The sequence below is a fragment of the Zingiber officinale genome, chromosome 8B, assembly GCF_018446385.1.
Source record: "Zingiber officinale cultivar Zhangliang chromosome 8B, Zo_v1.1, whole genome shotgun sequence".
Lineage (NCBI taxonomy): Eukaryota > Viridiplantae > Streptophyta > Magnoliopsida > Zingiberales > Zingiberaceae > Zingiber > Zingiber officinale.
In genome coordinates this window covers 38,906,428-38,931,823 of record NC_056001.1, presented here as the reverse complement: position 1 = coordinate 38,931,823, position 25,396 = coordinate 38,906,428, and the positions used below count along the sequence as shown (strand labels likewise).

The following is a 25,396-nucleotide window of genomic DNA, read 5'->3' as shown; positions in this document are numbered from 1 at the left end:
TTCTATATTATCTTCTTCACGATGATCATCAGTATCAAATAATTTAACATTTCTCAATCAAAATAAAATGATTTAACATTCCCCAAACCTTTGGCTTAGGTGTAAACAAAACAGTTGAATAGTTACAGGATTGTAAATTTCTGCTGGTTGGTGCAATCTTGTATGAGATACAATAGTAACAGCGCAAATAAATATGGCTTACAGAGCGCTTGTTGATGAAGCTCATCCGTTAACCTCAGCTGAGGGCTTCACTCGAGCATGCCATGATCGATATACTCTACCAGTTAACTCTGGAGTTTCTCACACATCATTCGAATTGTCAAGAAGAATATAAATGTGTGAACTTGCTGGGAATCGATCGACCGTGTGATCCTATCAGGAATGTAAATGTGAGAACTTGGAATCCAACCCATCGACCGAGTCTTCTGTGACCTCACCTATTTCCTCCTGAAAGAATGTAAGACAATGAATACTCTGCACATGAAAAAGCTTCGAAGAACTTTAACCGAGAAACCTCTTTCCCTGTCCTAACGTTGATAGTTACATAGTTGTCTTTGGTTAAAATAATTTTAGCAATATCCTTCGCGTCAAGCTAAAAAGACACTCTCAAAAAGCATCATGAATAACTTACTGCTAATACCGCAAAACAGGAAGTTATAGAGAGGATCGGGATCAGGAACAAAATACATTGTAGTGATTGCCAGTGTGCGCTTACTTCTTTATCCTTCCTTTGTTTGACTACTACACACTTGGAAGCACTGATGCTTTCACTCTTCAACAAGCTACGTGCACCGATTTTTGATCTGTTTACATCAGCGATGGATGAGTGATCCGACCTCTCGCCATGCTGAGACCCAGGAGGGCTCTCAAGAGTAGAGCGGGCAACAGATTCAACACTTCGCCCTTCATATTCATTATTGTCATCAGCGGACCTGTCTTTGTTCCCACCAACCCTCTCCCTGCAATAACATGATATGTGCTAAGCGAATATAAAAGCGCAATTGTGAAGTAGCGGAAGGAGCTGATGAACTAGCTATTTTACAGAAAGCTAATACCTTGGTAAGGAGGCATGTTGCCGAAGAGCAGCATTCTTATCACCTTTATTACCATAATGCTCTTCGAGATGAGCAAATTGCCGCTTAAAGAGGTCTACTCCACTGATGGAAAACAACAGATTTAGATAAATGCAAATTGATGGAAATACATGTAGATGTAATTATTACACTATTATGAATGGAAAGGAATTAAATATGACCTAGGGTACATAAAGTTAATTTGATTTCCACCACGTAGATACTCCTGCAACATCTGAGGATGATACTCCAAGATCTGCTTGATGCCAAAAAAAAAACATTATGGTTAGTAGAATACTTTGGAAAATCAACAGGTAGCATATTTGCAGTTATAGTATTTTACCTCTCGATAAATCAACTCCCGTACATCATCTTTTGTCAATTTTCTCCTCTCAAACTCAAACTCTAGTTTTGATATAGGTTGGGTCGAAGGTTCACGTTCAACATTTGCCAGGCCTCGAAAATAAGGATCATTCAATGCCTGAAAGAAAAATAAGATAAATAAATTAATATGTCAGTTTCATTGACACAATATATATATATATATATATATATATATATATATAATCCAAGGTATTTCATTTTTAGAAAACCCACCAAGTTAACTAAACCCTACCTCTTCAGCAGTAGGCCGATCTTTAGGATCAAATGCTAGAAGACGTTCAAGTAAACGCAGAGCCAGAGAATCTACACAAGGAAACTTTTGATGGAAAGAGATAGGTTGCTTCTTCCTCATATTACTTAAATACCTTTTAGCTTTCTCATTTCGAATCTGCATGTTAAACAACAACGGTGATGAGAATACTAATAAGTACATATTCAATATGTATATCAAATATATAAGCTGAATAACACATTGAAAGGAGTTTAAAAAGAAAATTTTGCATATTTTAGTTAAGGTCCTCATCTGCTTGTGATTTGTGGATTTATCACTGGGTCGACCAGTAAGCAAAGCTGATGTGCTAAATCTGGTTACGATAAATGGGTAAAGTGATGCAAAAAAAGACTGTTATATGTGAATTAAATTGACTGTAATGGCACTTGGTGACATGGGTAAACGATAATTTGTCCTAACTAGAATCATATACAAGAATCATATCTGATATTACAATCATTTTGGCCCCTAAAGCTAAATTTGGAGGTGCTGCAGCTGATGACATCCAATTCAATCTAAATTAACTAACGAAGGAAATTTCTCAAAGCACATAAGTTCATAATAGGCTCCTTTAATAATTAAGGTAATTAAGCTGACTGATATGAAATTTTAAAGTTGGAATGAAGAGTTTGACAATATTGATTTTTGTGGACTAGATCAAGAATATAGCTTAGATCCATTCCTAGAGAATATAGTAAGACATATATGGAGAGTTGGTGGTGGCCTAAAGAGGTACAAAAAGATATTGCTTGAAAAATGTTTAGCGATCGGTAAAATGACTAAAATCATAGAAATAAAGATAATTTGATGCATCTGCTATTGAAGCAAAAAAATAAACATAACAAAGTTTGAAGGATAAGTTCTATGGTAATCTACAAAGTAAGAATGGGGAGATAAAATATTTATGATATGGCAAAAGCTAAAGAATGAAAATATAGAAACTGAATGAATGTTAGATGTATCAAAGATGAAATCAAAAGGTCTAGTTGATGACAGTTTAAATAAAGAATAATGGAAAGGGTATTTTTATAAACTGAGCAATCAGCATTCTAAAGATTATTTGGTCATAGAGACTAAAAATTATAGTAGATTTAGAAACCATATATTTGTTCGTAATAATAGATCAAGTGAAGTAAAAGAAACTTCTAAAGAAAATGAAGGCAAGTCAACAGCTCCTAGTAAGTACTAAAAATGTTCCTATTGAAGTTTGAATGAGTTTGGAGATGAAGGTGTATTTGTTTAACTAAGTTATTCAATAAAATTTTGAGAATTAAAAAAGTTGCTCTAATCATAGAGGAATCAAATTTTTGAGTCATACTATTGAACTCGTGAAAGAGTTATTGAGGGGAGAATAAAAGATAACCAGAACCATAGATGTTATTTATTTTAAAAATAAAAGTAATGGACAAATAGAGAGAAAATAAGAAGAAATTGAATAGGATTTTTATTTATCTAAAAAAAGTTTCTAATAGAGACCCTAGACAACTAATATGGTGGGTTTTGCAAAAGAAGGAATGTTTAATATTGATATTAATATGATAAAACATATGATAAGAATAATGTTACTAATGTTACTGGCGTTAAAGCCATTGAGTGTGCCAAATAATTTTTCTATAATTGTAGATTTATTTTAAGGATCATCTCTAAGTCTGTCATTTTATATTACTGTTAGATGAAGTAAGCAATCGTAAACTACCATATGGCATAGCTGTGTTATTTGCATACAAATTTATGTTAATTGATAGAGTATAATTAGACTAAATTTGAACTTTGAATTGTGGAGAAAAAGTTTAGAAACCAATGGTTTAAAAATAAATAAAATAAAAATTGAATATATCAAATGTAGTTTCAATAACAAGAAAACAATTGATAGAATAGTTAAGATGAAAGAATATGAAATCCTGTAAGAGTTAGATATCTTAGATCTATTTTTCAATAAGAAGTGGATGAAGAATATAACATTGTTTATGAAACAAAGATAAATGAAGGGCAAACCTTAGCAATAGATTCAGCTGAAGGCGTGCCAAGGAGATCGGTCATGAGATCCAACTGATGCACAACATTCTTGCCAGGGAACAAAGGTCTTCCTGTGAGCATTTCTGCGAAGATGCATCCTATGCTCCATATATCAATTGCAGGTGTATACTACAAATACAAAATGTCATAGATGACAATCAGTAAAACTAGAAAGCATAATTCATTGTACCTCTAGTAGTAATTTCAACAAGGTAAAGGTGAATTATCAACTAGTCATATCTAAGAAATTTTAGTTAGCCCGTCAAACTAACATATATTAAAATACAGCCAACCTGAACCTTATCCAAGCAGATGCAACTACAGAAAGTACATGTCAAAACTAGATTAGCAATGTTCTCATCCACAACTTATATTTCTATAGCCATATTGTTTGATAGGCCCAACCTATTGTTTAAAATCAATGACACTACATGTTTATCAGTTTCATGACTGATCATACATACGAATAATTATCAAAAAGAGTCATCATAAAAACAAGGTGCCTATTTAATTTACAACTCGAGTAGTGCAATTTCCTTAGCAGGAGATTTTGAAAAGAAGAATTAGTTGTGTAGATTATTCAACATAATCTCCTAGACCCTGAAATGCTGGTACAGTGGCAAGACAACTAATAAGGTTGAGCTTGTCAATCTGATCTTCTTACGGATTTTAACTGGTTTATGGAATACTATGAAAAAATGAACTTTAACCAGGAAATACAGTAATAAAGTACTAAGAAAAAAGGAGTAAATATAAGAGAAACTGGTAGTGTGAAAATAAGGATAGTTTAAAATATGTATTCTAATTGCTTTCAGGAAAGAGCTTCTATTTGAGTAGGCAATAATCACTTCCTAATAGTACAAAATACCAATGAACTTTACCAGTAGATGAACCAAGGGGTACTATGATATTATCATGACAAGTAGTACACATTGAGCAAATAGGATGAAGATTCATCAAATCTAAGGATATTACCCTTCACAAGTATATTATGACTACTATTTTCCTAGTTCTAGACATTTTATCCAAACACCTTGGCACACTGTAGTTGCTTTCAGACAGCTTTTTGCAAGTTAATGATCAAGGTAATAGCAGTAAGAAACAGTTTCTTCTACAGAAAATCTTGTGTCATGATCAATGGAACTATGACAATATTTCAGAGATCTGGTACCTAAAAGTTTATATGGAACCATGACAATAGCATAGTATCTTATCTATAAACTTAACCATCATAGCAATTTTGACTGTGATGGTATTACATAATGGCCTATTTTGAGAATCTGATACAATTCATATGCTAGAATTGACACAGATGTATCTGGTTAATGCCTAGTAAGTAACTTTGCAACCTTCATATTCTAGGTTAATTGGTTTATAGAGAACAATTGTAGGAGCAGAAACTACAAATCATCTTACTCTAGAAAAAAATGAGCCACATAATTCAGGAGCACGATACCACCTTGTAGCCACATAGTCCTATAGGAGGGAAAAAAGAGAGGTTAGCAATATCAAAGTAAACAATTACCAACCACATTATGACTTAGAATGCTTAATTACAAAAGATAGCACATACTGTCCAAAATATAGCTGATGGAGCATCATTGAATGCTACTCTGGCAAGACCGAAATCGCAGACTTTCAGTTTGCAATCTGCATTGGCGAGAATATTCTTTGGCTTCAAATCTCGGTGAAAAACATTGGCTGCATATAGAAGAGAGAAAATATCTGAATGTTCTTTGACTCAACTATAAGTCTTGTCAGATATAAGGTTGGTGACAGCCTTTAACCTGCATGAATATACTTAAGTGCTCGAAGAAGCTGGTACAAAAAGAATTGATGGTGTTCAGGTGTGAGGTCATCATTTGCCTTTATAACCTGATGAAGATCTGATTCCATCAACTCAAAAACAACGTAAATGTCTCTGAATTCCCTTCGAGATGGAGGAAGCATTATATGCTTAATTTCTACAATGTCAGGGTGGCGTAGCAACCTAAGCAACTTGATCTCTCTCAGAATTCGAGTGGCATCAGAAACATGTTCAAAGACGTCATTGATCTTCTTGATGGCCACCCTCTCTCCAGAATGGGTGTCAATTGCAGCCCCAACTACCCCATAGCTTCCTTTTCCAATAACCTCTTGTACATGATATCGGCTTCCTTCACTATATTCCGTGAAGAATTCATTTTCTAGCTTGCTCTGAATGAAGTGGATGAATTATGAAGTCAATGATACAAAAAAAGCGGTTGATCACAGACAAATTCAAACTGAAAACAGAGAAAAATGAAAATGTTGCAGTAAACAAACCGAGAACTGCGAAAAAAAACTTATAAATGAATAAAAGTCAAACAATTCAAGCTGAAAACAGAGAAAAGTAAGAAAAAACGACAATGAATTGAAAAATTATCTGATAAATGAATAAAATTCAAACAGTTTATAACTAATTCCAAGCTTCAGAGTTCAGAGTAGAATAATTAAAAAAAAAATCTGCCGCAATGAGTAATCTCAAAACAACATAGAGAGCAAACAATACAGTTTAACCCACATTAAATATACGTTCTGGAAAGAAACATGTTTATCTGTAGCATAAATGCTACCCTTGAAGCAAGAACTCTACGATCCAAATAACATGTCCTAGATGAAAGAATAGAAATCCAAATTGGCATTCGAGAGCAAATTTTTGGAAAACGCTTAAGTACAGAACACTGGCAATGACGTAAACATACTGACAACTGAGAAAATGACAAAGAAAAAAAAGTCAAAGATCAAAGTTTTAAAAGGAAAGACAATAAAAGACCTTCTTTTGAGGTTCCATGGCGGCCTCCTCCGTCCTCCGGGGCACCAAGATGATTGCAAGACCAAATATTCCAGAATACTGTTCACCCAGAAACTAGTTCTCTGATTCCTCTTCCTCTTCCTCCCTACTGCGTCCCGGATTGCTTTGTCGTGGTCAAGGACGACGCAACGGTGGCACGGCGGGGATGGCGCGAGAACAAGCGATGGAGCCCATCCAGCAGGCATCGACTCCCCATAAAAAGGCGATGGTCGAGGAGCGGCGAGGAGAAGGGAAGTGGGGCAACCAACGCGGCATTGCCAACGCGACGAACCTCTAGAGTCTAGCCCTCTTTTACCACCTCTCCCTCTCCGCGATACAATAGGAATTTTTTAAATGATTAGAAAAAGTGAACAATTTTCAAAAAGAGAAGGCAATTTTTTTTAAAAAAAAAATTCAATTTCATTTTTTCTATAAAAAAAAATGGCATCCTAAAATATTAAATAAATTTAACTAAAAAAATAAAATATGACATAAATTAGAAATGATTATATTTGTAAAATTATATTGTGGACGTTAAACCTATAACAGTAATTAAAATTTAAAATTACTTTTTAATAAAAGAATACTCATATGGAATTAGTGCTGGGCATGTTGTGTATCATGAACAAAACAATGATATAATCCCTAAGCTGTTTTGCTTTAAAATCCAAGTTTCAAAGACTGCATTCGAGAGAAAATTAACCCAAAACCAATATTTTCTTGTTCTATAAGCACAATCTAATAGATATTAATTATATAATGCCTAATTATTATTCACACAAACAAAACTAAATTTGAAATCATTGAGCAATTTTGAGTCTAAAAGTTGTTCTCTTATCTATTACAATCTGCTACAAAAAAAATCCATCCAGTTAAAGCTATGAATGTTACTATAAAGCAGGGGAGATAATTTCAATAACCTAATTTGTTCCCAAATGGATTCACTTAGACAATTAGGGTTCAGCCCAGGGGTGTGGTTACATAAAACTTGGGAAGACAGGTCCCTTCGATACACCAAGACGAACTTCCATGGCATGATGCAGGTCTGATGGTCTGATGGATTCTGAATCTTGTGGCACTGGAGATTGGCAAAAGAAAATACAATTGAATATCAGGTACACAAAATAGCATAATATGGACACATATAATGCAGGTTTAAGGAATATTATTGCAAATAAGGCATTTAAGCTAGATTAACTCTCAAGGCTGTTGACTGAAGTTTTATGTAAGTGGGCATGTACATCAAACAGTTGGTATGCTCTGCTGCTAAGCGTACAGAGGAATTAATAATACATCAAACATACGGGAAGCAAAATGAATGGTGCTCTATCAGAAATGAAGGTCCATAATGAACCTAATATATATATAGCACAGATTATGGAATTTGCTCATGCCAAATCAAGATATGCTTGTGCTAGAATGAGTATACTAATAAATTAGAAGCAGCAGCAATTGAGATAGTGGAATATCACAGCAACACTGACAGCACAAACACAAAAACAAAAAAAAAAAAAAAACAATGTGTACTACAGAACAAGGAGCATATTGTAGGAATATATCTCTGTAGAAACAATGGTTGTGAGTTTTCCCTCTGAAAGATGTTGCAAGCTGATTTGCATAATTCATGCACTGTGAAAGGTCACAAAAAGTATCCCATATTTAGCTTTGAAAGCTTCAAAATTAAACATTTAAAGTCATGAGGCGCTAAAGGTATATTTTTTGGTAATAATTTTTGTCACACACTGATTTGCAATTCAGATTCCGCTGTGAGAATCACCAAGTTTTTCTATATTTAGTTGTGATACATCCCAAGTTGATCATTTCAAGTTTCCAGATATCCAAAAATGTATTTTAAGGGCAAGTCTGGTAAATCAGTTTATAGCCCCTTCTGTGTCATTTTGTACAGTCCATTGTTGATCTATATGCTGACTTACAAATGAGCTTGCATTGTGAAAATCACAAATTTATTCATTATTTTAACTGTGTTGCATCCTAAGTGAACTACTTTAAACTTTTAGGTGTCCAAAAATGTAGTATATTGCCTAAATCTTGAAGCACAATGCTCTATCTTTTGTCAAAACAAATGCTATAGTTGTACATATCATGCAAAATCTAATTAATGACGAATGAAACCAAAAGGCAAAGAGTGCAAAAAGATAATGCGTACAATTGAGGTAATCCTCAAAAGCAAAGTCGTCCAAGCCACCAGTGAGAACCTCAAAGCCTAGCATCGACGATGTCAGTGCTCCAGGAGGTCTCTGAAATCTGTGATTTTAATGCAATCTCATTAGAAGTATTGTAAAGCAGGACTTCAGTTCAAACAAAAACAGTATGTATAAGTGAAGCAAAATCAGTAGTGATGCACACTTACTAAGCCTCCTACATTTCAAAAACAATAGCAGAACATTCATATTGAGCTTTTGGAAATGATTCGATGAAATCATCAATTACAGGTTGGTATAGCCCCTACAGTTTTAATGGATTTTGGAAGTTGACAGAATAATGGTGGCAAAAGGCGATACAAGTTGACTGAATAATGAACATAGGAGAAGGTGAATGCTAAATTTTAGGTGTATTAAATTTTTTTAATTCATAGAACACTGGATGAGTATCACACCATATTCTCCCATAGTTTCTCATCTAGAATCCTTCTTCTTTTGTGTTTAAAGATTTTTTTTGCTTCTGAAATATCTTGAACAAACAAAGAAGTAACTTCTTAGCTTCAGGAACAATCAAATATATATATGCGGCAAATGGAAACCAGAATTTCTTATAAAACTTTCACAATCACAAGTTGATGCATTTTCATCTATGAGCTATTTCATATCATGGTAGTACAATTTCAATTACATTATCTGTAGATTTTTTTTTTAAAAAAAAGATCTCTCTGCCCCTTACACTATCAATCTAATTGATTCAACTTGTTTGATTATAATTTACAGTTTGTGTTCGGCTTGTCATAAATGTAGATTTGGACAAACAACATTTTCGTTTTATTATCTCCATCCTAACACTACTATTGTTGACATTTAGCGATTTACCAACGTCTCAGGGGGAAAGGTCATACCTGGAGAGAATTTGGGCATCGAGATCCCTCCTCAGATTGAAAGCTGATCCATAGGTAAGATCCAACAACAGGCGCTTCTTCTCCTCCCATAATCTACTCCTCTGACCCAATCAAACAAGAATTAGGGTTAAGCTCTCGACAAGAATGAAGAACTAACATCCACCGAGACTCCAAATACGCAGATCCGGAAAGGAAAAAAAAACGAATCAAAGTAGCGAGTAAAAAAGAATGAAGAGTCAGGGTTTACGGAGTCGCGAAGGGATTGGAGGGGGTGGGATCCGACGATGTCGCCCTTGACAGCATGCAAACCGAAGCGGAGGACGTCGTGATTCGCCGACAGTTCGTGGTCGATCACTGACTTCGACGACATCTCCTCCTCTCCTCTCTTCCTTCTCTCGCCCGAACTTGTCCGGAAGTGCGTCGGTGAGTGGCTGCTTGATGACCGTGCAACAAGCCGTCGTCCGTCGTTAAGATGAGCCACACCCGTCGGATCAGTTACGATTCGCGCAAGGGGTGATCGGGAAAATCTGCGAACAATGTGGAGCCGTACAAAAGTAAATTTCACTTTACCCCTTGAATGATCGCATAGTTTACTTTAAATTAAATTTAACTCAATATCATGTGATCCTCAACGCTTGGTTGGACATTTACAATCAGCTGCATCACAATTCAAAAATTACAGATTGAACGGCAATTGGAATTCTGCACAGCAACATTTCACAACTCTTTCCGGTTAACTACTTCGTTTTTCCCCTTCTTCTTCATAGAAGGCGAAAGAAATCGCCGGCGACCGGAACGGCGTGCGCGGAGTGGGCACCTGCCTCCCGGCGCTGTCGTAGTGGACGGCGCCGGAGAAGTCGAGCGGTTGGCACTTCTCCCCCATCAGTATCGTCTTCCGCCACACGCCCTCGTCTTCTCCCTCTACTGATATCTGCGACCTCACCTTTCTCATCATCATCTTCATCTTCTTCTTCTTGTTCTGATTGCTGCTGTTATTTCCTCTGTTTCCGAGGCAGGGGACGAGGCGGAGGAGCAAGCCCTCGCCGCCGGCCCCGATCCTCTTCCGGCCGCATGCAGCGAGCTTGGCGAGGCTCGGGAGCCGACACGCGGCACGCGACGCATGCTTATTCCACGTCGCCATGAAGGCGGAGTATGCGTCGCCGACTGCCATGGATCGGCTAATTGGGAGAGAATAGAGCACAGACGACGATACTTATACAGCTCAGTGTTTTTTCTAATTCTTAATTTAATTAATTAATTAATCAATTATTTAAATCGGTGATGTGATTACCTGCTGTTTTTCTTTCCGAAATACCAAATTTGCTTTTCGTAGCGCTAATTATTAACACGCTTAAGTAGGGTTCGTTTAAGTCAAATTTTAGTGTTTAAACTTAAACTTATTTGATTAAATAGAAGTATAGTTTGCATGCAAATACCGCGGGTTGATTTTTCACTTTTTGAAAAACACGAGTTCAAATTGTAAAATAATAAGTAATAAAAATAATACTAACACGTTTTATTTTATTTGGTTGACAGTTATGCTGTAGTATAAGGTTCACACTCGTTAGTATTTTAATAATTCACTAAGAACTCGATGAATACAAAATCCAAATGAGGAAATAAAGTTTTAATAAAAACAGCAGTTATACTAACAATTTAGAAAAGTATAGACTTAGAGATTATTATCGAAGTAACGATTTGGTGTTGTAATAGAGTTTCAAAGTAGTGTGAGAGTCGTTTGATTGTAGAAGAACGATATTGAAGGATGTTGATATTAACAATAGAATTCACACATATTATTAATGATAACATATGATATATATAAATACTATTATAAGTGAAAATAGAAAAATACATAAATTAGGAAAATAATAAGTATTTCCTAATAATAATTATTTTCTAATAACTAGGAAACAAATAACTATTTTCTAATAATAATTATTCTCTAAGAACTAGGAAATAAATAATTATTTCCTAATAATAGAATTCACACATATTATTAATGAGCATGTGGTATATAAATATCATTACAAGTGAAAATAGGAAAATACATAAATTAGAAAACAATAAGTATTTCCTAAAAATAATAATTCTCTAATAACTAGGAAACAAATAACTATTTTCTAATAATAATTATTCCCTAATAACTAGGAAATAAATAACTATTTACTTATAATAATTATTTCCTAATACGTCCTCTCAAGATGATGCTCCAGAAATGACATCAATCTTGTTACAAATAGCAAACAACCGAGGTCGAGAAAGCAACTTGGTAAGTGCATCAGCCAATTGATCCTCAACAGAAATATGAGTAACTCGTAGTTCGAAGACCCAAATTATCAATGAAAAGCATGGTAGGCGTGGTAATCGGAAAAAGCAGATCTGTCAAAAGTGACTTAATCCATTGGATCTCAGATGCCGCAGAGACAATGGTGCGATAATCAGTCTCAATCGAAGAGTACGCAACCGTGCGTTGTTTGGAAGATGAATCAGGAGTATTTGTGAGAGATAGCCGGCGAGTGATGTCGTCAGCGGCAACCATTGTAGCAGCCGGTCGATGGGTATTCTTTTAGAGCAAAATCCACCAGTGCGATCAACGAAACGACGATTTGTTGAACTTTGCCTTTGATGAAAGAAGACAACAACTAGAAGGAGACGAGGTGTTGTTGTTTGAGGGCTAGAATCTGACTTGTCATCGGAATAAGAGCAGCAGTGAGAGAAGGCTGCATTTTGGTGGCTGCATATGCTGGAGCAGATGTAGAAAATCTACTATTGAACAAAACTTGAAAAAAAAAACTTGCTATTTGGCCTATTAGAAGATGACTAAAACAATACTCATGAAGGAAAGACCGCTATAATGCGGCTGCTGCTTAAAAAAAAACAAACAAACAAACAAAGGAGAGGAGGAAGAGAATGATGAAATTTGATGTCTTTAAACTTAAGAAAACAAAAGATAATAATATTGCTCTTGCTATGAGAAAAAATAAGAAGAGAAAGAGAAAAGAGGATGAATTGAACCTTGTTATTAATAGACCTTTTGAAAGAAGAAAACAAAATTATTATACGGTGGAAAAGAGGAAGTCAGAAAAGTGATTTTTTTTTAGGACAAAAAACATAAGAAAGGAAAATAGAGGAGAGAAAGAAGATTCTAAGAAAACTAAAAAGATCACAGAAGCGGCCGGATAGAAAGAACTTTTCTTTTTTATGGCAATAAGGCCGATGGTGGGCTGCCTTTGGACGACGACACCTCTCTTTAGTCGCAGCAACAGGTGAACATTAGAAAAGATATGACAGCGACGAATTCCGTTGGCGTCAGTGGCAGAGAAAGGAGAAGAAAGCTAAGGTTTTTTTTTTAACCGTGAGAAAAAGAAACGCGAATTAGAGGAGAAAAAGAAAGAAAATTTTTTTTAAAAAAATTGTTGTTAAGCTTATCGGCTCTGATATCATATTGACGATAAAATTCGCACATATCATTTGATAGCATATGGTATATATAAATACTGTTACAAGTGAAAATAGGAAAATATATAAATTAGGAAAACAATAAGTATTTTCTAATAATAATTATTCTTTAATAACTAGGAAACAAATAATTATTTTCTAATAATAATTATTTACTAGAAAAATGATATGCTCAAGCAAAAAAATTCAAGGAAAAACTCAAGAATAAACACACAAAGTGATGGGGCTCACAAAAAGTGAATGATGGGTCATGACTTTATGTGTCTATCCTTAGTTTTTTCTTGAGTTTTTTTCCTTGAGCATATCATTGCTCTATTTACTAATAACTAGGAAATAAATAACTATTTACTTATAATAATTATTTCCTAATAGTTGGTCGATACTGTTTTTCTGAATCCCTTCCATATGTCTCCACCGAGGCCTATCCGATCCACTTTCGTTGTCAACTTATTCACTTTCAGGTGTCTCGACCACTCTTGGGTGCCCAAACTACTAATGTTGCAACACCTAGTCGAAGCTTTATCCTAAACAAATCTATCACGACCCAAGTGCTTGGATCCCTTTCAAGTGCTTGGATGGTGACGTGTGCCGACTAGTTAGAGGCTGCCACAAATTAATGATACAATGAAATGGGTGTCATATGAATTTTTATCTTTCTTGAAAAACAAACAAAAAAAGTTTCAAAATATATTGAATTGTTCTTTTTTTCTTAATTAATTATATATATATTTTTTAAAAAAATAGATAATAAAAAATAGATAATTGATCCTCAATCAAACAGATTTTCAATTTGCTGAACAAGTTCAACCAGCTCATTTACAAGACTAAGAACCGACCTAGCTTTATATAAAAATAATAATAAAAAAAATTGTAAAAAATAAAAGAGTATGAAAATAAATATATAATAAATATTTTTTTATTTTTCATACAAATTCAGTCATTTTATGTGAAATTTAACATATAAATCAAATTAAGCCAGGTCTAACAGGATCTAACTCATATCAAGTTAGGCTTACTCGATAAGATTGTTCTGACCACATTATTTAGATCGTCTAATAATCTTACTTAGCTAGTCAAACTTAACATAATCGGTCAATTCTTCAATAACTTTAAGTTGAATTAATCTAGTTGACAAAGAATAAACTGTTGAGAAACCTAACAAAATCGACAGTATGATCAATCAGAAATCTAACAACTTCGGACCGGTTGACTCGGAGGCACCTGGTCATGGCGGGAACAAATGTCCATAAACTTTGGTAAATCAAAATCGCGGTCGTTGACAAATTCAGTAGAGTCAAGTCAGTGGAAGGCTGAGGTGGCTGCACAATTAGTGGGCGCACCCAAAATCAAATCTCTGTCTCTGTCAAAAATCTAACTTAATTACATGTGATGTGGAGTCATTTGAGTGGGTTTCTTTTGATTATTTATTTTATTTTATTTATTATTAAATATTTATTTTTCTCAGTCGTTCATGGATTTGGGTCTTTTTCGCTTGTCTTGCGGGTTTGATCCATTCAAGGAATTGACTTGGCTAGCCTTACTTGCCGCATCAAAAATTAAATCAGAGGCTTCTGATAAAAAACGAGCAGTTCCAGTGAGATTTGTAATATGAATACCTTTACCTTTACGCTTTGCAGAAATGTAAGGGGCCATTCTAGGATTCCATTTCTTAGTACCATGACCAAAATGAACTTCGGCCTCCATCATCTCTTCTAAATTAATGTTCCAATATCTTCTTGTCATTTTTCTCACACTTCCTTTTTATTTTTTTTTTTAACTTTAACAAAGAGACGAGGTACTTTGAAATAAGTAATTGTTCGAACCTTCTGTCGGGAATTGACCTTTAATACACAGTACAAACCATTAATATCTTTTAATTACTTATTTTTTTATCAATATTCAAACACGAATAAGATAATTAAGTTAAAAGAAAAGCCAGATCAGATAATTAAAAAACAGATAATATAAATTTATATTTAAAAAAGAAAAGGAAAAAAAAATCAACGGATTTCAAGACTGAAATCTAGGAGGTTTACTTTGTTTTATTTTTTAAGAAGAGTTTTTTTGGTCATCTTCGATAACTAATATATTTAGTTTTTAACTTTCGATAATAACATATTCTCTTCCTCGGAAATTTTACATCTCGAAATATTTGAATTATAAACTTTTGAATATCAATATAAAATTTATAATTTTTGGATATTTTGATATACCAGAAAAAACTAAAACATGCAAAGAAGAGTGAAAAACACGCGGCGTAATCCAAATTAAGTACAAGATTTATTTTTTTGTTATTTTGGTATATCAAAATTTTTAATATAAATGATATAAAATAATAAAAATCTGATATATTAAAATTTGGATATACTGAATTTAAAATATATTACCAGTATAAATTTTTTGATATGGTATATAATATATTTTTTTGGTATATCAATCCTAAATCCGCCTTCAGTGAAATATACATATGCCGTAATTTTGGATGAACTAAATTTTATTAATTCATACATACAAATAATTCATAACCACCCCACATTCCATGTGTACCTAAAATATTTTTAAAATTTGATTGGATAACCGAGAGTTTAAAATAAAAATTTTAAAAAAATCAATTATACTAAATGCTCACAGAATGTGAGGTGTAAGGTAGACAACATATTAAAACTAACGGTCGTGAGGATAATATATATATATATATATATATATATATATATATATATATATATATTTTACTCTATACCCTCGTCGATGTACACGCCTGGGTGACTCTCACATGTCCGAGCATCCAAACCTCCAATAATGAATCGGGGCATTCAAGAGTTACTCCATATGTCTGACAGCGTGTGTATATATATATATATATATATATATATATATACTTAATCTACTTTATTTCTGTTTAAAAAACTACTTTATTTCTGTTTAATTAAAAAAAAAAAAAAATTTGGTATCAGAGCCTCAAGACCCTTTAGGACCCTATAATTTATGAACAAACTACAATTTAGAAACACTCATTACGAAGAAGCTATTGAGTTTTCCCAACAATTTGCTAAAAGTAAAGAAACTGGTTACAGTAACGTCTCACTAGTAAATCAAGGCGACCAAGTACTAGTACAACAAAATAACACCATACTAGCACTACTTACTTCTTTACATTATCGGCTTACGGTATTAGAAACTCAACTACTTACTCTAGAAAATCATATCTATAAAGATACTCACACAAGTAATCTAAAAGAAACTCTTGAAAGTATTAACAAAGACCTTAGTAAATTGTCTTTAGGAAAAACAGTTATCCGACAACAACCTACTACTTATAAATTTCTTACTTATAAGACTCAAGATATCATTTCAAATGGATCTACAAACAAAGAAACAAAATGAAAGTTTTTCTGGTTTATCACAAACTTTAAGACAACCAAATAAAAACTTATCCATAATACCCAGAAGGTCCTCAACAAATATTGCCACTTATCAATTAGAAGAACTTATAGACATAGAACAAAATTTAGACACTTTTTCTAACGAACAATTAAATACCTTAAACCCCAAAAGAATATATAATCAAGGACTATTGTCCTTCTCGACATCACTTTATAGACATCACAGAACACAACCACTTCATCTACCAGATGGAGGTGAAGAAAGATTTACACTCATGACAGAAGAATCGGCAAGAACACTTTTACAAAGAAAACATCACTACATACATCTAGGATTAATAGTATTTGGACTAAGAGGACTTACTAGAAAAAGTATAGGAGCTAAAGTATTTTTAGTCCTTTATGACTCAAGATTTTCTGACAATGATAAGGCAATTATTGGACTCATTGAAGTAGATATGAATAGCAATTTAGGAATTACCTATTTCTGTCCAAACTTCAATATGACAATCCCAGACTTTATAGAACATATTAAAATTTCAGTACAAGCCAGAGGGTATGGAGACTTTCAAAGACATAATATTCAAATAGACATAATCTTTCTAGGGAAAACTATGACAAATATTAACAATAGTTTTAAAGTTCAAATTACTAGTGTTATTGAAACCCTTACGACAAAAGACATTTATTTCCACAAACCTAAGGACTTCTCATCAACATTACTTGCAGGATTGGATTGGACTCTTAATTTAGAATTAAACAATAAACCACAAACCTTACAACCAACAGAATCCATTATTTATAAAGATAGACATGGAAGCTCTATAGTAAGATTTCATAATTATAAACCTTCAACATCACAGGAAGAAGATAATGAAGAAACTCAAACTAACATGAATTTAATGAACATTGAATATAGCATACTTGACACTCCTATAAACAATAATACGGAAAGTAATTATTTATTTTATGACGATCTAAATGAATATGTTTACATTCCATTTGAAATAGCCAATTATTTCACTAAAGAAGATTTAAAAGAATTAGAAACTTTTGACCTTTTACACCATAAATTAGAGCCCGACTGGATGTTATATTTCGACGAAGAGCATAACATAATTGCTAAAAAACAAGATTACTTCTCAACAGTAAATCTAATGAATCCAGCCGAATCTAGTAGCACTAGTAACTTCAGACCACAACCGCTACAAGTAAGATACCCTGAAAGTTCTATGAGAACTATGGATTATGGGGAAGGACATCCCCCAAGAACAAAGATTACCCCATATACTAATAATAATCCTTTATTACGAACAATAGGAAAAAGAAGACCACCTGAAATTACTTACTTTGGCAAGAATTCGGTCTTGTTAAATATTGGAGAATGCGATGATCCGCAACTTTATGATACTTATCTAGAACAATGGATAGTCTCTGTTAAAGAGATTATCAAGCTAGACATGAACTAGACATAGAAGCAGGAGAAGCCATGATAAGAGTAGGAGAAAATTACCTAGGTGATGTTGCCGAGCGGCATGGGAAGCCTATAACTACATATCCCGAGGAAGTAGCCGGGATGGCATCACAAGGAAATAACATACTCAATTTTTGCTATACAATTCATAGGTTGTTTACTGCCAGAGATGCTAATACTGGATTAGATATAAGACAAAGAGAAGCTATGAGAGACTTAGAACAATTACAACTCTTTAGTTGGAACTGGATTAAACCTTTTTGTAATGACTTTCTAGCATTAACAGCAGTCTCGGGTAACTATTGTAACCCGGAACTAGGGGAAAGACTTTTTAGCAAACTTCCAGGAGATTTAGGAAAGGAAATACATAAAGCCTGGACAGACATGAATGTAGCACCACAATACGATAATATTGGAGTAAGAATTCAACACATTATTTCCATACTTAAAGAAAAATGTACCTATATCCATATACAAAAGCAATTAAAAAATCAACAATATGGATTTTGTAGTCAGATATATACCCCTCAACAATATGGCCTCACCCAACCTAAATCAAGACTAAATCATTCATCAAGAACACCCAGAAAATTGGTAACAAGGTCAAAGGCAATAAAACCTAAAAAGACTTATTATCTTAGAAAAAGTAGAGAAAAGAAACCTTACTTAAATAAAGAAAAACATGTACGGAAGTTCAAACCAAAGAAGACATATGCCAATACTATCACATGTTTTGCCTGTAATGAACCAGGTCATTTATCCTCTGCCTGCCCAAATAAAAAGAATTTATATACCAGAGAAGCAAAACTAGTTACCTGTACAAATCTAGATTTAATAGAAGTACAATCAGATGTTTCTGATACATCCTCTATCTACTCTATTGTTTCTGTAGATGACATAGAAGAAGTTGTTCCTTCTTCTGATTACAGTCTTGTAAACTCTTTCTTGCAACCCTCGCATCAGCAGTATAACCTATATCCTGAAAATTACATACCCTATGATACATTAGACAATCTAGATGAATTATGGGAAGACTCTCTATTCCCAGATACAAATCTAATGTTTAAACAACTTAACAATAAGACTACAGAAGAACTTAACTGCATACATGAGTGGATACTCAAAACAGGAACTGATAATATTCCTTGTTTCTTTTGTAGTTATTATCCTTCTTTAGACAAAAGAGGAACCTGCAAAATATGTAAAAAACAAGCCTGTAATCTTTGTCTTCAACAACTATTCTCTATTACGATACCTATAAGCCAGCTCTCTAAAGGAGGAACTAGAAATTTTTTATTAGAAACAAGAGTTTCTGTATTAGAAACACGTATTAATAAATTAGAAACAGAAATTGAGATCCTAGATAAACAAATAAAAGAAAATCTTCCTCCACATTCTTCTTCTCAGGTTACCCTTGATAAAGGAAAAGGTTTACAACTTATACCAACAGATGTAATAGATCGAGATCTAGTCTTTATAAAAGCCTCTAGTATATGTAATACAGGAAAAACTTTAGACATTAGAGTCAAATGTCTAGTAAATATCCATGGCCATGAATTCACCCTACATGCCTTTTTAGATAGTGGAGCTACCAACTCCACCATAGATGAAAATACACTTCTTTCTGTCTTACCAAAAACTTTTATAAAAACAGCATCACAACCATTACTAAGTACACAATTTGATGGCCAACAGTTAGCTTGCACGCAATTTGTTACTAACACCCATCTAAGATTTTATGACAACTGTGGTAAATACGGCACACCACTCTCACTTCCTAAGCTATGGATTAAGCCACTCTTACATCCTAATATTCATTTAATCCTAGGTTTAAATTTTCTGGTAGCATCAGATAGAGCTTGTCTTCTAACTAAGGATTATGCTCTTTTCTTTTCCTCACCCATAATATCTCCAATAGTATCAGACTATCCCTCTATTGTCCATCCCTTAAATACAAAATCCCACATAGAACTTCTACCTTCAGAAAACACATCTTGTCAATGTTCTCCTAAAAATGCCTGTAAACAACCTAGTAAGAAGACACAACCGGATAACCAGACCTGTGCCCTAGCTTTTTCTGACTACCAAGACTCGGAAAACTAGCCCCACTTGGCTGGTCAAGCCCTATAACTGATGACACATGTATCCCATATGATCTTATACTCCCACAATAGTTACTTCAATTAATAAACACACATAAACCTGATTTAGACTCTCTCATTTCTAGATTAGAAAAATTAGAAATAATTGGAGAAAATCCTACTAAATATTGGGACAGAGATAAAGTATACTGCAAGCTATCAATCATTAATCCAGACCTTACAATTAAGACCCAAGACTTAAAATATACAAATTGGGAAACTGAAGAATGCAAAATGCATATTAACCAACTCTTAACTTTAGGAGCCATTCAAAGGTCTACATCTAGGCACCGAAGTCCAGCTTTTATAGTTAATAAAGGATCAGAACAAAAACGTGGCCAATCTAGAATGGTATTTAATTACAAGAGACTAAATGATAATTGTCAAGAAGACGGTTATAAAATTCCCGACAAAGACCAACTCTTAAATAAAATCCAAAACTCAAAATGGTACTCAAAATTTGACATGAAATCAGGATTTTGGCAAGTTAAAATGCATCCTGAGTCCATTGAATGGACAACATTTTCCTGTCCCGAAGGACATTTTGAGTGGCTTGTTATGCCTTTTGGCCTTAAGGTCGCTCCTCAAATATTCCAAAGGAAAATGGATGACATTTTTCGAGATTTTTCTCTCTTCACTTGTGTGTATATAGATGATATTTTAGTTTTCTCTAAGACTAAACAAGAACATTATGCTCATCTTCATATTATATTTAATTTATTTGAGAAACATGGTCTGATTATTTCTCGAAAGAAAATGACAATAGCCACTACTCATATTGATTTCTTAGGAGCAGAAATAGGACAGGGACAAATAGCCCTTCAACCTCATATCTCTGCTAAAATCCTTGCTTTTCCAGATAAGATGGAAGACACTAAAACTCTAAGAGCCTTTTTAGGACTCCTAAATTATGCTAGACCTTATTTAAAAAATATAGGAAAAATCAGCGGCCCCTTATACAACAAAACCTCCTTAACAGGACAAAAACACTTTAATCAACAAGATATAGCACTTGTAAAACAGATTAAAGAATTAGTAAAAACAATTCCCATGTTAACACTACCACTTGATGCTGACTACTTAGTCATCGAAACAGATGGATGTGAAACAGGATGGGGAGGAATTTTATTTAGAAAAACATCCAAGTATGATCCTAAAACTACAGAAACCTTATGCAGATATGCCTCTGGAAAATTTCAAGAAAAAGGACATCTTACCTCGTTAGATTTTGAAATATTAGCAGTTATTTATTGTCTAGAAGCCTTCAGATTATTCATTTGTAATAAGCAAGAAATTACCATTCGAACCGACTGCGAAGCTATAGTCAAGTATAGCCAACAAACTAAAGGATTAAGAAAAGGATTAAGTACTAAGAGATGGCTAAAATTCACAGATAATATTATTAATAAAGGTTTACGTATTCACTGGGAACATATAAAAGGAATTAACAATTCTTTAGCTGATACTTTATCTCGTTTACTCCACTAACAATTTTTGTTTAGGTAATGGATCGGCCAAGGAAAGTTCGCACATCGTTTGCTACTAAAACATTAAGATTTGGAACACAAGAACTACAACAGTTTACACAGCAAGAAGATCAGTTTCGCTCTTTATTCAGAGACAAACTAGATCATATTCAACACTGTTTGATAGATAACATTTGGCACATTCCTACCATCCCTGGTAGCTCCGGACACAAGATAGCAGTCATAAATGCTTTAACAAACTACTTTCTAACAACCATACAAAAGCCAGCAGGCAAGAAATTCTCTTGCTATGTAGTCTTTTCTGGGCCACAAGCTGGGGTATATGCTACTTGGGAGGAAACAAATATGGCCATACAAGGCTTAGAACATCCTTTCTTCAAAGGGTATTATTCACTTGAAGAAGCCTTTAATGCTGCCAGGACTCAACTTGGTGCTAATTTCTTTATTAGCACTTTATTAAAAACAACAACTATGGTGCCAACTAGCTCACAATCAGAAGAAACTCCTACATATGCACAAATTACTGAAGGAACTCATGGGTCTCCTTCCTCTTCCACAATATTAGAAGAAAAGAAACCACAACGGGCCAATTATCTAACACTGGCCCAGTTAAAAGAACAAGCTGCTACAACTTTTAAAACATCTGCAGCCCATATATTGGGCCTGCCCAACACTATACCTGAGGATATCAATTCCTACGTTCGGAACCTAGCAGAACAATCTACACTACAGACATTTTTTGAATTATGTGAAGCATTAAAGGCCTTCCACAAAAATCCCCCTCCTGGGCTAACTATTACCTATGAAGCAGAATTTGGCCCAAAACTTAAATGTCAGAAAATTGGGCCAACCTGTGAAGACTCTGCTAAATACGGATGTCCATGCCAGTTGCTATATTCCTTCCGAAAAGCCAACTTAGACTATGAAAGGTATAAAGCAATTTCATACAAAGGAAGGCTTATTACTCCTTTTCTTCTGATGGACTATGGACTACTATACAAAGTCTGGATACATGATCCAGATTCTGTTAAAGATTTTCCTAAAAAGCTTGGTACTATTATTTCTCTGGCCCTCGAAGAAGAGGAAACGTTTGTTGTATGTACTTTTGACAGCTCTCCACCGGAATGGCTTAACCTTAATATTGAACCAGCCAAACATCTGGTTAAGCTAGATATCAATGAAGTCGGGGGTATCCAAACAGAACTTGAAGATTACCCATCTGACCCCGATCTCCATTGGGAAGCTCTTCCTACTATTGAAGATCAATTAAAGCATTGGAGAGCATCAGTACAAGGAACTAATTGGGCTTGGGATCGCTTGACAGATCCAGATAATTACTTCCTAATAGGAGAAACTTATACTGAGAAGATCTATTGGCCAAAAGATATGGGGACTAGATTCCTCCCTTTCTCCTTCAAAACACAGCATACGACATTGCTTCAACATTATAAAAGAAAAACTGAAAGATACTGTCAGAAGAGACTAGCCAGCTCTGTTCTCTCTGCTAGAGCATATAGAGCAGCACTCAACAGAAGTATGCAGTCAGACTTAGCCGGAAGTTCACAAACTCCCTCTCTGGATCTTACCAGTGACAATAATCTCGACAACTTAATGGAGACTTAATAACGTCATCCATGACGTCCTCTCCCATAAACACAACACTACGAGAACATCTACCAAAAACGTCATTCATGACGTTTTTTCTGCCACCTAGCCATTATGTCCACCCACCTAAAAAGAAGCCATCTGTCCTCTCAACTAAACCCTTCTTTTGCCAGGCCCCCTTTCTATTTCTTAGAGCTTTCCACTTGTCCTTCGCCAAGCTTTCTCTTTCCAGGCCCCTCTCTTTCTCTGCTTTCCTTCTCCTCCAAGAAAAGCTCTCTCCTCCTCCTATAAAAAGACCCCAAAACTCTCTTGCTGAGGCATCCACTTCCCCCACTGCACTCACTACTGTCCATACTCTTCCGCTGTTCTTCAAGTTTGCGCAAGTGTGTTTGTAAGTTCTCTCTGTTAAGTTATGTAAAAATTCGGTACTTTTATGTAATATATGTTATCTTCTATGTAAGCTATCTTTATGTAAAAATTTTATGTAACTCTCTGTAAAAATTCTCTATTAAATAAGATCTATGCTTGTTGCTTGATTTATACTGATAATCTAAGTTTCTGTCTCTCTTGTCTTGGTTCTTTTCCTCAGTCCTTGTCTTAGTAACCGATAGGTGAACAGTAACTGTATCAGGAATAACCAAAATCATATAAGACCTGTGCGGGCTAAGTAAGAAGGGTAGCAACCCAAAAACTTACGCATAAGCCGGGGCACTGATTGAAAGGTGAGGTCCTGAACAGGTGAGGCTCCCTGGAAAACAAACAAGAAAAGAAAGCAGTTTAGTTTAAAAAAAAAAAAAAAAAAAAAAAAAAAAAGTAAAAATTTAAAATTTCAATATATTTAACCATACCATCACGGTATTGTGACTATCTACTTTATTTCTGCACTTCACTATTACTGTATTTTTCTTTTACTATTTACTGTTTACTATTTACTATTTACTATTTACTGTTTACTATTTACTGTTAACTATTACTGTGTTACAATTACTGTTTACTGTCAAGTTATTTTGGTTTACTGTTAATCTACTTCTGTTATTATTTACTGTTAATCTACTTTATTTCTGTTTAAAAAAAAAAAAAAAAAAAAAACTATTTACTATTTACTGTTTACTATTAACTATTACTGTTTTACAATTACTGTTTACTGTCAAGTTATTTTTGTTTACTGTTAATCTACTTCTGTTATTATTTACTGTTAATCTACTTTATTTCTGTTTAAAAAAAAAAATTAAAAAAAAAAAAAAATTTGGTTTCTTTTAGATTACTTGTGTGAGTATCTTTATAGATATGATTTTCTAGAGTAAGTAGTTGAGTTTCTAATACCGTAAGCCGATAATGTAAAGAAGTAAGTAGTGCTAGTATGGTGTTATTTTGTTGTACTAGTACTTGGTCGCCTTGATTTACTAGTGAGACGTTATATATATATATATATATATATATATATATATATATATATATATATATATACCCTGCACACCTTTATATGGGCGATGGTGGGCGACAGCCAATGTGGTGAGCTAATGCAGACAAAATCTAGCATTTTCTCCTCTTCAAAATGCGCGGCCATATTTTGGCTCTCTCCCTTCCCTTCCCTTCCCTTCATTCAAGTCGTTGCTTTTCAAAACCAAAGCTCTAAACCCTCTTCTCCTCTCAACCCGCTCTTCTCTTCCACCATGTTAGACCTTAGACCTAGGTCATCTTCTTCAACGATCAACTCGCGTGGAGTGAGTTAGAATTTTCGTCCAACCTGTACTGCTCATCTCCCTTCTCTCCTTTTTTTTACTCTTGTTTCTTAATGGCACATTCCATGGGAGTTTATCAAGAGCTGGAATGTGCATTTTGAAAGACCAGCACCACCCGTGTGTTAGTTATCGTCAAAATGTTGATTTTAAAAACGACGTTGATCAACAATGTGTTAGTATTGAAAGAATAACAGCACCTTGGTGGTGGTTTTTGAAAGAAAATTAGTTACATTGTGATGTTCTTTCAATACCACCACCAAGTTGATATTGTTATTTCAATACTAGCGTCAATATATTGATGTTCTTTCAAAACCAATACTAACATGTTGTTGTTCTTTCAATACCAACACCAACGTGTTACTGTTCTTTGAAAACAACACCAACATTGGTGCTGGTTTTCAAAGAACAACAACACGTTGGTGCTGAGTTTTTAAATTTTTTTTAAAAATAGCCAAATATAGCTATCTTAGCCAATACAT

General features: G+C 34.2%; 3 protein-coding genes across 3 annotated transcripts; all 3 read right to left on the bottom strand.

Moving 5' to 3' along the window:
• Window positions 1-57: 57 nt before the first annotated feature.
• Window positions 58-6,904, bottom strand: LOC122016633 (mitogen-activated protein kinase 9-like). The gene is made up of 11 exons (XM_042574006.1): window positions 6,539-6,904; window positions 5,532-5,940; window positions 5,318-5,445; window positions 5,161-5,220; window positions 3,724-3,873; window positions 1,690-1,845; window positions 1,417-1,554; window positions 1,256-1,329; window positions 1,056-1,157; window positions 632-959; window positions 58-447 (listed from the first exon to the last, which is right to left on the bottom strand). The coding sequence occupies exons 1-11, from the start codon at window positions 6,554-6,556 to the stop codon at window positions 376-378; spliced, it is 1,635 nt and encodes a 544-aa protein (XP_042429940.1). The 5' UTR covers window positions 6,557-6,904; the 3' UTR covers window positions 58-375.
• A 437-nt stretch (window positions 6,905-7,341) lies between these two features.
• LOC122016636 (cyclin-B1-2-like) lies at window positions 7,342-10,159 on the bottom strand. The gene is made up of 4 exons (XM_042574010.1): window positions 9,871-10,159; window positions 9,624-9,724; window positions 8,724-8,821; window positions 7,342-7,634 (listed from the first exon to the last, which is right to left on the bottom strand). The coding sequence occupies exons 1-4, from the start codon at window positions 9,991-9,993 to the stop codon at window positions 7,534-7,536; spliced, it is 423 nt and encodes a 140-aa protein (XP_042429944.1). The 5' UTR covers window positions 9,994-10,159; the 3' UTR covers window positions 7,342-7,533.
• A 191-nt stretch (window positions 10,160-10,350) lies between these two features.
• LOC122016635 lies at window positions 10,351-10,835 on the bottom strand. The gene has a single exon (XM_042574009.1). The coding sequence runs from the start codon at window positions 10,792-10,794 to the stop codon at window positions 10,357-10,359; it is 438 nt and encodes a 145-aa protein (XP_042429943.1). The 5' UTR covers window positions 10,795-10,835; the 3' UTR covers window positions 10,351-10,356.
• Window positions 10,836-25,396: the final 14,561 nt, after the last annotated feature.

What these genes read in the sequence shown, in the direction of transcription:
- LOC122016635 (XM_042574009.1), bottom strand. Translation starts at nt 10,794, where the DNA reads ATGGCAGTCGGCGACGCATACTCCGCCTTCATGGCGACGTGGAATAAG.
- LOC122016633 (XM_042574006.1), bottom strand. An exon ending in CATCAGCTATATTTTGGACA is followed by an intron (nt 5,221 to 5,317) that starts GTATGTGCTATC and finishes TCCCTCCTATAG; the next exon opens with GACTATGTGGCTACAAGGTG. An exon ending in CAACATGCCTCCTTACCAAG is followed by an intron (nt 960 to 1,055) that starts GTATTAGCTTTC and finishes ATGTTATTGCAG; the next exon opens with GGAGAGGGTTGGTGGGAACA.
- LOC122016636 (XM_042574010.1), bottom strand. Translation starts at nt 9,993, where the DNA reads ATGTCGTCGAAGTCAGTGATCGACCACGAACTGTCGGCGAATCACGAC. An exon ending in TCCAATCCCTTCGCGACTCC is followed by an intron (nt 9,725 to 9,870) that starts GTAAACCCTGAC and finishes TGATTGGGTCAG; the next exon opens with AGGAGTAGATTATGGGAGGA. An exon ending in TTTTGAGGATTACCTCAATT is followed by an intron (nt 7,635 to 8,723) that starts GTACGCATTATC and finishes GCCAATCTCCAG; the next exon opens with TGCCACAAGATTCAGAATCC.